Here is a 17,980-nt window from a genome sequence, read left to right as displayed (position 1 = left end):
ACTCCATTTTACAAGAATTCAGAATTCTTAATTAATATTTGATCGACTAAACAGGTTAGCATGCATGTCCAGAATTCACATTTTAATCGAACTTGTCAAGTCATAGTCCATAGTGCAATCTCCTATTGGTCTGTTTCCTGCTTTTGTTACCACCTCCTCACACCTCTTTTTTTCATCCCTTCCCAGCTGGGAGGTGGCTGCCATGGCAACTGCTGAGTCATCCTCCCCAGTCTGCAGCAGTCCTCGATTTCCATCTTAGTACGTAGGGCCTTGCAACATTCGTCAATATTGATATTAATGGTTCCATTCGCTTTATTAGCTTCCGTACAACTGGGGGTAGGGGGGCTTCATCTCTGGAAGTGAGGAAGTGCAAAGAGCAGGCCTCTGAATGGGAAATCTACCGACAACGGTTAAGCACTGCCTGAGCTACGAGCAGCTCGTCCAGGACTATCCATGGCTGAGACGCTGGCTGCTGGAGGAGGCAGAGGTGGGTGTCCTTTTGGTTTTGGTGTGTCTGAGCTGCCTCACATGCTTTTAGCCACATGACCTTATCTTGATTGACGCTATCTTGCTGCTCGCCACTTATGAAACAGGTATTCTGTGCTTTAATAGTGTTTGTTTTTAAAATATTTGTATACTTGTGAGTGTACATTCATTTTCTTTACAGAAAGAAATGATAGCATTACTGGGAGCTGCCGGGAGGGAACCTGCCTCATTCGGTGCAGCCAAAGTGCTTAGGCACACCGCTAAGGCACTGGGCGGTTAGGTCGCAAGGAACTGCCAGAGACCTCCCACACCCAGCCCAACCCACTCTTTTCCCCACCCCCGTTAAAATGGGGGCTGTAGGCTTGGAAATACACTGCCTTTGACTTGTAAAGTCCAGTTCTGGGTGGAGCCCGCCCCTTTCCAAAAGTCAACTCGGACAGGCTCTAAGTTACCCCTGACCCTGAGGATAAGCGGTATAGAAAATCCATGGATGGATTTGTTATGAAAAAATTGGAAGAAGTTGGTATGATGACACAATGTGGCATACTGTATGTGTTGCCATGAAAATCAGTCATTTCAGAAGTACACCAGTGCGCAGTATATAGTACTTTATATTGTTTCAAAATTCAGCGAAACTGCAATTTTAAAGGAAATGCACATTTTTTCACAATTTAAAACAGTTTCCTGATGAAAAAGCTATTGTTATGCAAAATCACAAATACTGCATTTGAGCCAACTTTTGGATGAAATTGAGAATGATTTTTACATGCCAACAAAAGAGAACGCTAGTCTATTAACAACTACATGTTTTCCCCAACAACAATACAGTAGATGGCTATTTGTTTACATTGGACACCTCGCAAAGTACACATCCGTAGGCTTAATGGCCCATTGTAGCTTTATTGCAGCTTTTGTGTCCTTTTTTTTTATACCACTATGTTTACCAAAAGTAATCATATCATCACAATGCTATACTGAAAAATGATCTCAAGGCACTTTACACTTTGAGCAGGTCAAGAACCACACTACTTATACATTAAAGAAAACCAATTAAGCCCCACATGAGGAAGCACCAAAAATAGGTAAAAATATGAATTGAAAAAAATGAAAGTCAAGATTAGCCTACCGTATTATACAGGTTAATTTGGTTAATGTTTTGGTCGTGTTAATGCAAATGTTTGTATTTAATGGATTTTAGCTCCTTTTATCTCAGGACATAGTCGACTAGACAGCTAAAGATAAAAGTGTGGCAAAATGTCTGCAGCCTATGTAAGGGCTGAATATTAATATCCACAATTTAAAAATTAAACCAGTGAGAATGTATCCTGAAAATAAAGCATCATCTAATTTTGGAGCCTTCGTAGAAAATGTGTCCCCCTCCCCCAAAAGCTATCTTGACAAACCTGTTAGCATACCGTATAAGTGAAACATACATTTCAAAGACAAATAAGATGTCATACTGAATATTCATTCACTTTATTTATTTGAATTGCATTACATTTATTTAAAGAACCTATCAAGCCAAGTACTTGTCTTTATATACAATGTTTTAAAGTGCGAGACTAACATGGCCTTTGTTCTTCCTCTTCTATTCTGACAGGAACTGTTAAAATGTATTTAGCTGCAAATAAAATCCTAAATTAATAATCCTACTTATATGCTACAGTAGGAGTCCTGTGTGAAGGTTCTTGCTATGGGAGCCTTACAGGAAATAAGTGTGGGCTGCTTAAAAAAAAAAAGTACTTGCAAGAGGCTGACACAAAGTGTACATTAGAAGCTTTGTTTAACTGTTCATTTATGTCTTCAAGACGAAGATGATTGCAGTTTTTGGTTCCAAACAGAGAAATACCATGATCCTCAGACTTTCCCCTGTGGTTCTTGTGGGCAGATGCATCTAACCTATCTTTATGAATGTTTTGCTCCATGACACATCTCTTTGGTTCTCATGCTAATGCTTGACGTGATTCTGGTTACAACTATTGGTGACATCTGGCTTGGAGGACTTGTTAAACACGAAGATGTAGGCTTGTGTTGTACAGTAAATGTATTTTCTTTATTTTTCTCCAGACTGCTTCAGAGTATCCAAACTGTGTGAAAATAGTTGAAGTTGGGCCCAGAGATGGACTCCAAAACGAAAAGGTATCGACCGCTACATCTGTTCCATGTGCATAATTCATTCTTATGTTTATGTTTGCCCTATGCTTAATCATACCATTCAAAACAACTGTTTTTCCTGCAAGTTTCTGTTTCTCCTACATAAAACATGCACAACATATGGGTTGTGCGCCATAATTAACATAGCACATGTTTTGCATTTCCTTTGAAATTCAAGAGGAGAAATGACATGGCTTCTGGCTTCGTTTATTCTGCTTAGGTTGTCACCGTTGAATCATTCCTTGTTGCCTGCCAGCACTTTTACACATTTTACCACAGCATCTACTTGAAAGAGATGAGAGAAGTCTCGTGTTTTCAGCGTTCTTTTACACATTGTCTATTCTGTTGTACCTCCCAACGTGAATGGAATCAAATGCAGAAAAAGCAGTTTTGGGTTTTACTGTCCCCCAGGAAATTGTTGCAACAGGCGTGAAAATCCAGTTGATAGACATGCTCTCGGGATCAGGCCTGCGTGTGATCGAGGCCACCAGCTTTGTCTCCTCAAAGTGGGTACCGCAGGTAATAATTCCACTTGATCCACAGCTAAACACTGACAAGTGATTTATAAAACTGTCTTTCTCGTGTGAACGACTACTGTGGCCTACCTGCATCCCGGCTGAAGCCGCAGATGTTTTTCCTGAGAAATATTCTTACATTCAGAAAGACTACACTTCCTGTCATAAATTGCAATTCTATTTTTAAGGACACTCAAACATGTTTTGTTCATTTTAAGGAAATATGACATCAAGCAACTTTGGCCTTAATGGTTTGTGCAGGGATATGAAAGGCTTGACCGAGAACGATGTATTTTCAGGAAAAAGCTCTGTTGACATTAAACGTTTATTTTTATACCTCATATGTTTTCCTCTTTTTGTTCAGATGGCCGACCACACTGAGGTTCTCACAGGAATCCAGAGAGCACCTCATGTTCAGTACCCGGTATTGACACCCAACATGAAAGGCTTTCAGGACGCTGTAAGTCACATGAATGCATGACGAATTGTGGTCAAAGGTACCTGTTGACTTCATGTTTATTGTTCCCCATGCTTGTTATCAGTGAAGTGTAACACAGTTTTCAAAAGCCTTTTATGAGAACATTTTCCTCTCTTGCACAAGGTTGCAGCAGGCGCTAATGAAGTGGCAGTGTTTGGCTCAGCATCTGAGACCTTCTGCATAAAAAACATAAATTGCTCTATCGATGAAAGCATGAAGAGGTTTGATGAAGTCGTCAAGGGGGCCAAAGAACTAACAATTCCGGTCCGCGGGTTTGTATTCTTTTTATTTGTTAGACGGAACTAATGCCCCTTTTCACTGCAGGGTACCTACTCGCCTTGACAAAGCTGTACAGTAAATTTGACAGTTTTCCTTTGGAACACACATGCTAACTTTAGCTTCCCACCATTATACTGTATCTATTTTCCTACTGCCTTCCACCCCTCTCAAACTTTTGTTTGTTTGATACTCCAACAGTTCTCAACGGGGTTAAGGTCAGGGAAGGATAGGGGCCACACCATGAGTTTCTCTCCTTTTACGCACATTGTAGCCAATGACGCAGAGCTATTCCTTGCAGCATGAGATGGTGCACATTCATGCATGAAGATCATTTTGTTTCAAACAGCACGGTTCTTCTTTTTATATGATTTCAATAAACAAACAAGATGGCGCTTATCCGTGTGGAAGCCTCGGTTGCGTGCTTTCTAGTTTTGTCTATGTTTTTCGTGTGTCTTTGGAGATATTACGCGACTCACTTGCACAAGGGAAGACTTGCTAAACATCAAGGAGTGTACCCTGGACTTTCTTTCACCAACTTACGCAAATCCGCTTAGTTTTTTCCCCAAGTTACTCACCGGTGGGGTAGCTGCGGTCGCACTGCTAACGCTCGCTGAACAAGTAAATGAAATTGAAAAAAAACACCCAGACTCATGCCTCATTATTCTTGGGGACTTTAACAAAGATAAACTCAACCACGAACTCCCTAAATACAAGCAGCACATTTGTCTCTGGTAGTTGGAGCCGCTCTAGTACAACAACAGACGGTCAATTGACAGAAAACACTTTTGAGACATAAAGACATAAAAAAGGCGGCACAGTGGATGACTGGTTAGAGCGTCTGCCTCACAGTTCTGAGGACCAGGGTTCAATCCCCGGCCCAGCCTGTGTGGAGTTTGCAGGTGCCTGCATGGGTTTTCTCCGGGCACTCCGGTTTCCTCCCACATCCCAAAAACATGCGTGGTAGGTTGACAGAATACTCTAAATTGTCCGTAGGTGTGAATGTGAGTGCAAATGGTTGTTTGTTTGTATGTGCCCTGCGATTGGCTGGCAACCAGTTCAGGGTGTACCCCGCCTTCTGCCCGATGATAGCTGGGATAGGCTCCAGCACGCCCACGACACTAGTGAGGAGAAGCAGCACAGAAAATGGATGGATGGATGGTTGATAACTTGAAAATTATGCTGACTGTTGTGTGTGGTGACTATTTAGGAAACTGACAAAAATATCATTTGCATAATAATTTGGAATGCAGTGTAGTTCTGGAATCTGTATAGTATCAAACCCTATACTGTAATCCTCCTTCAGGTCAGGTACCCAAGGGTAACTAAAAAAAATTGCAACTTTTTTGCTTTAACTTGATGATTGGTTTCACAGGATGAATGATGTGATCAATAATAGAATAACAACAATAAAATTGTAAATCAAAAACAATGTTCAAACAGACTGGGTTGATGTTTGCAGTAGTAGCGATTATTAAATGTTTAAACAAGCAAATGGCAGTGTCTGGTTACCCAAAATGCATGCAGAACTAAATCTACAGTGGAAGTTGTACAGCAACTCCTAACTAAGGTTTCTGCATTACGACCATGTCAATATATTGTGTAAAGTGTTACTTTTGCAGATACGTTTCCTGTGCCCTTGGATGCCCTTATGAAGGACACGTTGATCCATCCAAAGTTGCCGAGGTTAGTAAGGTATATTATATAGATTTCATGGATCAATTTTCTCTACCACTGACTTTCTCCCCTTCATCATATTTCTTTTTTCCTCAGGTGGCCAAGAGATTATATGAGATGGGATGCTATGAGGTCTCGCTGGGGGACACCATCGGCGTGGGCACTCCAGGTTCCATGTGTAAGATGCTACAGAGCGTAATGAAGCACATTCCGGCGAGCGCTCTTGCAGTTCACTGCCATGACACGTACGGCCAAGCGTTGCCAAACATACTCACCGCACTTCAGGTGAGAACTCACAAAAGTCGCATACAGTATAGTCACATATTGGTTCTGAAATACTGCCTGTGGCTTGTTGAGTGAAAAGTTAAAAAGTGAGAATAAAAAATGATGCAGCAGTGATAACAATGTTGAAAGATTATACCGCTGATTTTTATGAAATATGAACATGATCATCGCTCTCAGTATTGTATTTGTTCAAGCTATAGAGGCTGTTAGCTTGAATTACATGTTTTGGTTTTATTATGAAGTGCATTGATATTTGCCAAGCCTTTACACGAATCACTGTTGCGACTAATAATGTTAGGACAAAGTGGATCTTCATGTTCTGTGAATATTAGCTGATGTTGTGTATTTTTATGACACTTTCACTCTTCCATGTGTTGGCCTTGTTTTATTTTATTTTTTAAATCAACATCTCCTGTTTCCCATGCTATTTTGGTACTCTACAGAATACGAAATAAGATCAGTTACTTGCAGTCAGTAACAGTGCCAAGTAAACGTTTGTCTTTCTGTTTCTTTTTCTTTTCACTATTCACGGAGTTCACGCTGCTATCTGCGGTGTTAACCAAATCAGGGTGTAACATACCAAACCAAACTCAACCACATCGTTTTTGTAAAGGTAATTACAGCTACCTAGTGGTACCACCTGTAATTTCTTTCTTGAGGGCATGAAAGGAGGCGTCTATTTGAGGTGAGGCGTTTATTTGTTCAAGTGGACGACGCACCGGGTGACTAATTTAGCCACTGTGTCAATTGGAGTGGAGACCACTATTTGAGCAATATGGTATGTGTAACATTGCACCCCAAACTCCCTGTAGATCCATGCATGACATTATGGCTGTTTATGACATGAATGCATCCTCTGTTTAGACAAGTATGCAGGAAGCACAAGATCAATGTGTGGGTTACAATGGCACCCAAAAACCAAAATCACGAACCGTCAACAGCCAATAGGGGAATTAAGAAGTTCAATCTAAATGTCCCTACTGAGCATCGCTTAAATTGAATCCCAAAGCTACAACAAACATAGAAAGACTTCCACAGAAGAATAAAAGTTGCATGCACTGTTCAAGGCACATACAGTATAGCCCAATATAGCTAACTAGAGACTGTTTAAGTGTTTGGCAGTATTTTAACTGCCTTCAAACTGACATAAATTAATACATACTTTAGCTAATTCTCTAATGGCCGTTCTCTGGGCCACTCAGTGAATTGGAGGGTGGGGGGAAGGTGGGGGGTGAGGGGGGTGAGCAGATGGGGGGGGGGGGGGGGGGTCAACACAAAGGCTTACCTATTCACTCTCTATTGTACAAAGCGACTGAGAGCTAGGTGGATAGAAGAGCCCTGAGGGATGGTGGGTCTCCTAACTCATCTATCGCTTTCCTGACAATGCTGCGTTTAAAGGCAGCTGGAAAACAATCCTTTCATCTGTTCTCTGCTGCACATGTGATGAACGGCGGTGCAGCTGCAGGAACAAGCTTTGTTGTCAACTTATTTTACTGGGCAATAAGCTATTTTAAGCCATTTTAAGTAACACATCGCAAGTAGTGATTTTATTTTCATACAAACACACAAATTCCCATACCATTTCCTCATCATCGTACCGCTTCATGTCGCTTTAAAATAAGATACTACTAATTAAATATGATTGGCTCTTTTAGACGTTCATCAAAGTAGCCACACTAAAACGTGTACTCTTGAACTTCGTGTGGTTGAAAAAAAAAAGCACAGAGCGTGGTAGCCTTCCTCCTTGGATGATATTTCAAGTGATTCATCTCAGCATCCTCGCGCTCACAGAAAATAATAGCATCAGGGGCTATTTAGTCAACCATTTACTCACCTATAAACAAGATGGAAATGAAAGATTTTATCATATACCTTTTCATTAGTGTATGGCAGAAGTCCACACCACCAACTGGGACAGAAATGAATTTCCCTAGTTCCGTCAGCCCTGAGTCACCTCTTGTGTTCCTGATAAAGACATTCCTTAGCCTTTGTACATTTTTCTTTTTCCTCCAGAAGTCTTGGGTAGGGGGGGTTGTTTCTACCGCACTCCTTGCAGTACACACAATGACAACTTATGTACTTAGATTGCATAGACTTGGCACGCAAAACGAATAATTTAATGTGCAATATCAGTGTATTGTGCTCCTTGATAAGGCATGTGCCTTATTTTAGCAGACATTCCAACACCTTCTTCCCTCTTTCCATTAACGTCTTAAACAGTTAACTTTAAAAGTGAATAATTTCATTGCAACATGCTGCCAGTTTTGCACATCTCTGTCGGGACACTTCTACATTATTTTTACACTCAATGTTATCACGCTGCACTATTTGCATGCTGTTGTTGATTACTACTGGCCACTTGTTATGCGTTTGAGAACTCTCTGCACCAATTGCACAATCGTTACTGTACCAGATCATTGCACTATTAGTCACTTGAAATTGCTTGAGGACTGCATCACTTGGACAATTGCTATTATATCTGCATCACCACGCTAGTGGTACACTTTCATTGCTCAATGACTCTCCACACGTTGTTTGTGTCCGAAATTTATATTTCATCATAGTGGCTGTTTTGTGTTATAGTAAAGTGGCTCCAACTACCGCTAATTCCTTGTGTGTCTTGTAACATACTTGGCCAAAAAAGCTGATTCTGATTAATATTATTCTAACTGACATTTATACTATACTTAATAATCATCGTCAACATTTCCACAATGATTCAAAATATATTTTCATATTGCTAACATTTGAACACAAGAAGGTACCATGACTTTGACTCTTGTTAGTGTTGATGTCTCCTTTGGCCAGTGTCGGTTTCTACATTAAACTTTTATATACAGCCAAAAAAAAAATCCCCCAATAAAATGGACAAATTGGAAGGACTGAGAAAGTATAGTAAAAAAAAATAGCAGTTAAAACAAAATTACATTAAAAAACATAAAAGCAGATTTGGTAGAAGCTGACAAACTGTGCGAGTTGGTAGTTTTCAGATAAATTGGCAATATATGGAAAATCAAGTCAATATAATCTCTCTCTTGTCATAGTTTGTCTGTTTGAGTCTTTGTTGTCTTATGTAAGCCTGCTAAACTAATTCACAGGAAACGACATACGCCATACGTACCAAAGGGTCTTTGCGCAAATGTTTCACGGAGATGAGCAAATGGATGTACATCTCATAGGACAGCCAATGAAAGGTAATGCCCTGTAATTAATAGAAAACTTATTTGTGTATGTTTTGGTCAGATAACCTTCATGGTTGTCTCATGAATCCTATAAAACTGAAAATGACTTATGATCCTAATTGCTTCTAATCACAGCAAGGCTTTATTAATTCCAGCAACCGTGTCACTCAGCAAGCAGCTTTCTGTTCCTTCTATAGTATGTGTCTGTCAATGTGTGAGTACTTTAGTTTCATAATGGAATGGTTAGCTTGTCTTTATAGTTCCATGCCAGTTAGGAATGTCAAAAGGTCACATAAAACATTAAATGTACCACCTGAAAGAAATTCAATTCAAATTCATTTGACATTATTTCCTATTTTCCTTTAAGTCAACGAGCAATAATGAACGGATTGTGATGCGTCATCTCATTTTATTGTGTTTTCTAGCGGAAACATGTTCCAGGATTTGATTTTAGCGTGACTGAGGTGTGCTTACTCATGAAACTCAGTAAGCTCAATAAGATACAGTTCATCATTTTTCATTTGAAAATAAATCACTAGGTGGAAATATCATTTATTTAGTCTGCAAAAGTTTGTTTTGTTCTGCCAGTCTCTGGGCTTTGCTTTGTCACTGTAAGCTTATTTATGTATTCCAGGAAAAGTTTGATATATGTGTCAGCCGCAGCTACGTGACAGGTTCTTTCAGCCTGCCGGTTTATGTAGCTGTGGGTAAAGCATCACTGCTTCATATCATCCTGTGAATACGCTCTCTCTCTCTCTCTTCCTGTCTCTCTGACGCACGTGTAAAACCAAAATGGGAGCTTGTCCGTCTTCAGCCCCGTCAAGTGTGAGTGTAGAATGTCAACAAGCGTATCCGAAAACCATGCCCGTTTCAGAATACACTGTGTCTTTACACAGGAATGCATTGTTTTCATACAGCCACAGCTCAGTGAATATGGCTTTCGAATGCTGAGTGCACATCTGGTTTCTGGGCACTATGAATCTAACTGAGCACTGGCAAGTCTGAATTGCTGACCGCCGGTTCTCGCACGATTAGCGTCCAAATGAACAAGGCACGCCACTGAAGGGTCTGTTTTGTTCCTCTCGGAAACCGTATGCCGAAGACCCCCATCCCCGCACGTTCTGCAGCTGGAAGTGAGAGGATTGGCATGGTAGATTACAACTCTGTGTTTATACAACACAGAAAATCTGCCTAGTACAATATCCTGCTCTGGCTTTAACCAAGGTCTGGAAATGTCATGCACTGAACACACCAAAGTTGAGCCCCCCCGCACCCCCGCCACCTCTCACCCCACCTCTACCTCTCGCCTTGCCAACACAAACAGCAATTACTGCGAGTTTAGACAGCCCCTGAAAGAAGTATGTTCTTGTCTTTTAATTTTGCTTGCTTGATCCTTCTCCACGGGGTGAAAGTCCTTCATGACCCAGTGCCACTGTGAGTATCAGTGTGTTAATTTTGTCCCCCCCTGTGGTATCCCCTGACATCTGGCTCTGCTGCGGAAGCTGGAAAACATCTTTAATATTCTCACGATAATACCACGGACATGTGGAAAATATCCTGAAAACTTCTGGGGCGTCATCATTTTTTGATTGAAAATGGAGCCTTAGAAGTTATTCATTGACACGTCAAACTGGAATAATTCTTCCTGCAGCGTCAACATTGGAATTTGGGGTCCTCATGTTCATCACGTAATAAAGATGTTTGTTGCTAACCTTCCAAACAACTGAAAAACACATCACCAAATGTCATATGGAGGCCAGACATTTGGAGTTGTTGGTGATAATAAATAAAAAACAGAACAACGATGACGACGAATTGCAGCAGCTAATAAGTCAAAATGAAGAAAAACAATAATGACACTTTTCTCCTGCTGCACAGTGAATACTAGTTAGCATGTCTGTCTCACAGCAACAAGATCCCTTTTGGAATTTTCCCCATGCTTCTGTCCACATTTCAAAAACATACTTCTCAGGTTAATTGAAAAATTCTAAATTGCCCCTAGGTGTGAATGTGAATTGTGCGTGTACACTGTATGTGCTTTGCAGTTGATTGGTAACCACTTGCCCAAAGTCACCAGCGATAGTCTCCAGTGACTCAGCACCCTAATGGAATGGATGAGCACGCACTGCCAGAGACATTAACAATATGCTTTTTACTGTGAGTGGGGTTTGGAGTGGTCTCGAACTGCACTGCACTTGGGGAGATGCCTTACTTAGCTCCATCAAAGAGGCAAACTATTACACACATCTACGGTGTGAGGATAATGACACTGTATGTTGTACAGAATATATGAGTGTGCCCTCCCACACTATGTTAATCCTTCAATCAAAACTGACAATTATTACCTTTATGAAGACAACATTTTGTGACACATCTCTTGTATTGGATTCTGGATCAATTGAGCAGGTGTATCTGGCCAGTGAGTGTACAGTGCATTCAGTATACTCCCTCTGGTGCTATATACAGTATATAAGTGTTAATGTGCGTGTCTTATGACTCTTCTAAATTTACACATTTATCCTGAAAGGATCAGGGAAATAATGCATGACAGTAATGATTATAGTTTGCAACAAGGGCACATTTGTGTAGTAATATTATAACTCCCATGTTGTTGGAAAAGCGTAAGTGGACACCCTCTTAACCGGGGCAAAAATGTCTCCTCCGTGGAGCGCGGACAGAACGGAGTAGTGCTGTGAAAACAAGAGTAACGAGCAGAATCAGAACCATATGAAATGTTGCGCTCCATATTGAGAATGTGCACAAGGCTATTACTATGTGGCACCAGTGCCAGACGCAGACAAAGAGGATGACTAAGCCATACTGAGGGACTTTCTGTGCCTGTTCTTTTTTGAGGCCGCAGCTAGTCCTCCTAAACAGCTGTAAAGCACCTCCGCAACATTGGCAGGGAGCTACACGCCACAGTGAACTATATCCAACAGAAGAAGGATCTGTGTTCAAGGAGCCTACCTGAGTGGAGGCGAGAATAACATTGGTGAATATGTCTGCTGCGAACTCTTGAGCGAAGCCATTTTCTGTCTGGTGGTGCTGGTCCATTTCTAGTTAATTAATGATTTTTTTCCCATTGATTTGAAATCGTTTTAAATAATTTGTTCCAGAGCCAAACTGCCGGCATGATAAAACCAATTCAGGAAGTGTGCTTCTGGATGGCAGAATGCAAGTGACTACCTGAATAGATCCAGCTGGCTACTTTGGAGATAGTCAAAACATTGTTGGTGATCTGAAACTGTGCTACCAAACAGGAGGAAAAAAAAAGTCTTGTTAATTTGATACATCACAGAGAAGAGTCTTGTTAACAAGCCTGACAGTGAATGAATGAATTTTAAAAAATCATTCAATTCAATAAACTGTACACTCAGTTTAGTAATCTGTATCCTCACCAGGGGAGGCTCTGTACTTGAGCAATATTATTGCCTTTCAGTTGTCATGGCTATATCACGCCATGACAACTTTAAACATGAGTCACAGAATGGCCTTTTAGTTATTGCTAAAGTCATTATACACACTCACAGCGAGGCATCGTTCCAATTTTACGGCCCTCGTCCGTGCAACAGCCTGCCGGAGCACCTCAGGGCTGCAGAGAACGTTCTTGTTTTTAAAATTAGGCTCAAGACCAACCTTTTTAAATTGATCTTTTACCTAATATTTATTTGTTTTACCTACTGATTTTAACTTTCATTTCATTATCATTGTTTTATTGTTATTTATTGTATTTTAGCTTCATGTTGTTCTTTTGGTTTTACATCTGTTATGTTTAAAATCATTTTAGTTTTCATTGATTTTATTGTTTACTATTTTTAAGTATTATTTTACTATTGTCACTGTTTCCTCGGAGGCAGCCCTCTGCACAGGGAGCTAGGATGGGCAGGGGCCACGGTCCTGCCTCATTGGGTCCTCAGTCACCGTACATGGCTCCTGTTACGCCAGCACGCTGGGGGCTCCGTGCTGTAGTCCTGCAGTCACGGTCTGTGATCTGCTCCTAGTGCAACTGCCTTTTTGAGATGGTGTTCCCTCACCTGGATGCTCTGTACGCAACCTAAGGTCATTAAGTCATTATTTTTAACCTGTGTTTATGGGTACACACGTGTGTGTGTGTGTGTGTGTGTGTGTGCGTGTGTGTGTGTGCCTCTGTGTCAGTGTGGATGACTGGCTGACAGGTTTGTTTTTAACCATATAAAGCACTTTGAGTTGCATTTTTGTATGAAGTGCTTTGTAAATAAAATTTGATTGATTGCCATACCTCCTCGATGTGGTTTCATCATTACCGCAAGATTAGTACCGCAACAGCATGGATGCATTTTAAAGTGGGTTCACTAAACAGGAGATGGGGTACAAGTTTTATGATTCTGTGCTTGAAGACAATTTTAGTTTTAGTGGATGTCGAGTTTAGTAGACTATAGCGTGCTATCCATTTAATGGACAAAAGATTATTACCTTAATCCGAGGAACAGAAAAGTCAAGATCAATCCTTCTTAGTTAGATAACAGGGAAATGGACCATTTACCATAGCCTAACACACTGTAAGTCAAACAGAAACAGTCACCAAAAGAACCGCTCAAGAATAGGCAAGGCTCATTAACAAATTATGGTAGTATGCTATTATTTATATTACAGTACATGTACCATGGCCAAGGTTAAGGCAATTAATTTACTGTATTACTATCCCCTCACTTAATCTGTATTCTTATACTGTCATACCAATTTCAAAACACAGTTGACTTTGTGGTGTGCATTACGACTTAAGGTCCCTTTAGCCAGAAAGCAATGTACTGAGCTGCTGGGACTGAGAAGTGTTTACAGTACCACTTTCTACATCGTAGCTCAATAGCCCTTATCCTAATTTCTTTACCATCACTGGAACCTTTCAGTGCTGACATGACTAAAAATCCAAAGAAAAAGCTGAGCACACTCCTTCCTGAGTTCATGTTACCAATGATGATTCCGTAGGCTGCCGTGCATAACATCATGTGAGGTAATATCTCTTGGGCTTTAAGGCTCATTGTTTTTTTGCTTTTACTATATATGAACAGCGGTTATCTCATGTTTACACTTGGAATATTAGAATGGCTACCCAAAAAATTGTAAAGTTTTAATGATGGAAAAAGTTTGACTATTTCCATTATTTACTTTGGGAAAAGTTCTTACTCTTAACAAACTGGAGCTGCATGCTTTAAAATGCCTTGATTATATTGTACCGTCAGTGTCTGTATATATTTGACAGTTTTACAGTTTATAGAACATAACAGCACAACATAGAACGTAAATAACTTATTTCATTTTGGAAGTGTAAAAGATAGAATCGGTACAGTAATAACAATACATGCATTGTACATTGAAGAAAAGAAATTGACTTTGTTGCCTTTGTTTGTACTGTACTGTATGCTTGCAGATGGGAGTGCGCGTGGTGGACTCCGCAGTGGCCGGTCTGGGAGGTTGCCCGTACGCTCAGGGTTCATCTGGCAATGTTTCAACAGAGGATGTTCTCTACATGCTCCACGGCATGGGCATCCACACTGTGAGTGCGCACACTCCAACAGACCTGCTGGAATTTATGTGTTCGCAATCCCAGCAAAGCGGCCCAACTCATACAATCTCCCAGATTCCATTTACATAAACATATGGCTCTGCAAACATACTTTTCTGTCAGTGTTTATTTTATAACATCAGTGGTTTTGCACAATTTCATGCTCGCCCACACTACTGGGTGCCCTGACCCATGAACTATTTATTTAACAATCTCTACCCCTGCTGGTGTAACCTTTTAACTACAGGTGGGATGCATGACTTGTCGAATGTCAATCATGTTTTTATGATTTCCACTGTAGAGAGACAAATTTGAAACAACACTTTTTATTAAGAAATATCATTTGAAAAAAAAAACTATTAGCTATTATTATCCATTAATGAATATACTTATTAATTAATCAATTGATTATTTTTACACGTATTTTCAAATTCATTTTAGATAGCTTCATTTCAAGAATTAGATTTGTTTTATTATTATTATTTTATTTTTCTTTGTATTGTTATTAAATATTACCTTCTTAGTAGCTATGCTATACACTCTAGTTGCCCAATGCATATTTGTGCATCAGATATTTTTCAACTGTCAATTCAACACTTTATCTACTTTCAACCGATTATATCACTGTTACTGAACACTTGAAACAAGTCATGCGCACACCCCGAAAATGCACTTTACGCTAATATACTACATGCTGATACAGGGAATGGCAGCGAACTTGTGATGTAGATAATAATTTTGGGAAAAAAAACATTGTAAACATGATTGCGTCAACATTTATGGCTAAATCAAGAGTCATTTTGTACATCTCTGTGCAGCAAAACGCGCCAACGTTCACGCACATCCGATTAAGTGAATGCTGGCACACTGCTGCTGACCTTCATAACGTCGTCACTTCTCGCCTGGATTTTTGCAACTCTCTCCTGTTTGGTTTCCCGCACAAGTCATTACAAAAATTACAGTTTCACCAGAACTCTGCCTCCCGTATTATCACAAGGACCCCCTCTACTCACCACATCACTCCAGCTCTGCAACAACTCCACTGGCTCCCTGTCTAATACCACATACAATATCAAATACTGATCTGCACCTTTAAGGCCATCAATAATCCGACCCGAACTTCTTCCTCCACCCACCTCACCGTCCGTTCTGCGTGTCTGTCCACCGTAGGGGACAGCAGAGTCTTCACTTACTCTGCACCCCATCTTTGAAACTCACTGCTACCTGACCTCCAAAACACAGACTAATTAAACCTCTTCAAATCCAAACTCAAGCCACACCCATTCTGGACTGCCAATTACTCCCTTTAACATTTCCCCATTTTCCATTTATGTTTTATTATGTTTTATTGTATTTCTTTTAGACCTTGAAAGGAAATGAGTTATTATTATTATTATTATGGTGGCACGGTGAGCGACTGTTTAGCACATCCGCCTCATAGTTCTGAGGACCTGGGTTCAAATCCGACCTCACCTGTGTGGAGTTTACATGTTCTCCCCGTGCCTGCGTGAGTTTTCTCCTGGTACTCCGGTTTCCTCCCACATCCCAAAAACATATATGGTAGGTTATCCATCCATCCATTTTCTGAGCCGCTTCTCCTCACTAGGCTCGCGGGTGTGCTGGAGCCTATCCCAGCTAACATCGGGCAGGAGGCGGGGTACACCCTGAACTGGTTGCCAGCCAATCACAGGGCACATACAAACAAACAACCAATCGCACTCACATTCACACCTACGGGCAATTTAGAGTGTCCAATTCATGCATGTTTTGGGGATGTGGGAGGAAACCGGAGTGCCCGGAGAAAACCCACGCAGGCACGGGGAGAACATGCAAACTCCACACAGGCGGGGCCGGTGATTGAACCCGGGTCCTCAGAACTGTGAGGCTGACGCTCTAACCAGTCGGCCACCGTGCCGCCTATGGTAGGTTAATTGAAGACTAAATTGCACGTAGGTATAAATGTAATTGCGAATGCTTGTTTGTTAAATGTGCCCTGGATTGGCTGCCGACCAGTTAAGGGTGTACCCCGCCTTCTGCCCATAGTCAGCTGGGATAGGACGCCTGCGACCCTAGTGAGGATAAACTGTGTTGAAAATGGATTGAAGGAGGGATTATTATTATCTTTAGACCAGTGTTTTACATCTAAACAATCTCACGGTACACCACTAAACAAAAATGTCACAAAGTTATACTGAAATAATAAGAATTTAAATTTAATTGAAAATTTACAGTTCCTCGCTTTAAATTGTGGGCCTGTTTATTTGAACACAAAGTTATACGCTAGTTAATTGAACCTTATTCCATCTAATGGAAAAGCACTTAATTTCTATGCCTTCCACTATACATCACAGGCACAGATACAGCAGATGAACAAAGATAAACTGTTTTTCATGAATAAATAATAATTTTTCAGACGAATTAAAGCAAATTGGATAGTTTCCCACTGCACACCTGAAGATCTCTCATGGCGCACTGTGCTGCGGCATAGCTGGAAGTCACTGTTTTAGACAACAAAGTAATTGAGAGTGAATGAGGGATCAGGGACAGCTGGTTCCACCTAAGATGTCCCCTCCATTTTGGCTCAATTGCTTCTGCAATTCATCAACAATTCATTCCACACAATTGTTATGAATGAATAAGTAAATAAATAAGTGCCATACCAAGTATTGAATGTGACATTTAATGCTGTTGTTTTTAAGGGGGTAAACCTTGCCAAAGTCCTGGAGGCAGGTGACTTCATCTGCACTGCTCTACATCGCAGGACAAACTCCAAGGTTGCTCAGGCAAGAAGCAGAATGCCATGATCTTGTTTCTTTCACACATTTGACTCGATTTGATGATGAGTGCTTTGCCTCTTCTTTCTGTCTTACATTCTTTGTGTAGGGATTTTAATGTGCATCTGCTTAGTTTGCACTTCAACTAGTTTAAAGTGTGTCTGACATTTAAAGTATGTTTAATTCAAATAATCGCTCTCTGTTAATAATGTCAACTGCATTTACTTGGCCATTGCAAACGATCCCTCAAGCTCTAAATTAGAACTGGAATTCTGGTTTGCATACTAAAAGAAGTTGCAGATGGCCTTTTTCCAGGCTGCAGTCATCCTTCTACTTCTACTACCTCTCAGTCACATTCATATCACGAATAATCTCAGCAGAAGGTTAGTACCTAATTGCTTTTTGCATAGTTGTTTCCACTGGTATTTCATTACTGGAAATAGAAAAAAATGCTACCTTTCAGTCTTTTTAATTAGGAGCTTTACCGAATTCAGGTCAGAGTCTGTAGAGTTTCTCCTCAGGATTGTCAAACATCATTCGAAACGTGTGCACTCAGTATTTATTGTTATCGTTTTGTTTTAACTAGGGATCAAGAGGTGTAGGGGTGTCGA

The 17,980-nt window shown here is 40.6% G+C and overlaps 1 protein-coding gene across 5 annotated transcripts; it reads left to right on the top strand.

Moving 5' to 3' along the window:
* Positions 1 to 313: 313 nt before the first annotated feature.
* On the top strand, positions 314 to 17,611 carry hmgcll1 (3-hydroxymethyl-3-methylglutaryl-CoA lyase like 1). Of its 5 annotated transcripts, none has more exons than XM_061690269.1 (10): positions 314 to 487; positions 2,156 to 2,164; positions 2,554 to 2,625; positions 3,052 to 3,159; positions 3,520 to 3,615; positions 3,757 to 3,905; positions 5,532 to 5,604; positions 5,692 to 5,871; positions 14,461 to 14,586; positions 17,295 to 17,611. In XM_061690269.1, exons 1-10 carry the CDS (start codon positions 389 to 391, stop codon positions 17,397 to 17,399), a joined length of 1,017 nt encoding a protein of 338 aa, XP_061546253.1. In that variant the 5' UTR covers positions 314 to 388; the 3' UTR covers positions 17,400 to 17,611. The 5 variants fall into 5 exon arrangements, with proteins under 5 accessions (XP_061546253.1, XP_061546252.1, XP_061546251.1 ...); XM_061690268.1 differs by lacking the exon at positions 2,156 to 2,164 and adding an exon at positions 1,715 to 1,732; XM_061690267.1 differs by lacking the exon at positions 2,156 to 2,164.
* The last annotated feature ends 369 nt before the right edge of the window (positions 17,612 to 17,980 follow it).

The sequence above is a fragment of the Phycodurus eques genome, chromosome 11 (genome assembly GCF_024500275.1).
Source record: "Phycodurus eques isolate BA_2022a chromosome 11, UOR_Pequ_1.1, whole genome shotgun sequence".
NCBI classification, from domain to species: Eukaryota; Metazoa; Chordata; class Actinopteri; order Syngnathiformes; family Syngnathidae; genus Phycodurus; species Phycodurus eques.
The sequence above is the reverse complement of the archived record's forward strand: the minus strand, read 5'-3'. Positions and strand labels throughout refer to the sequence as shown.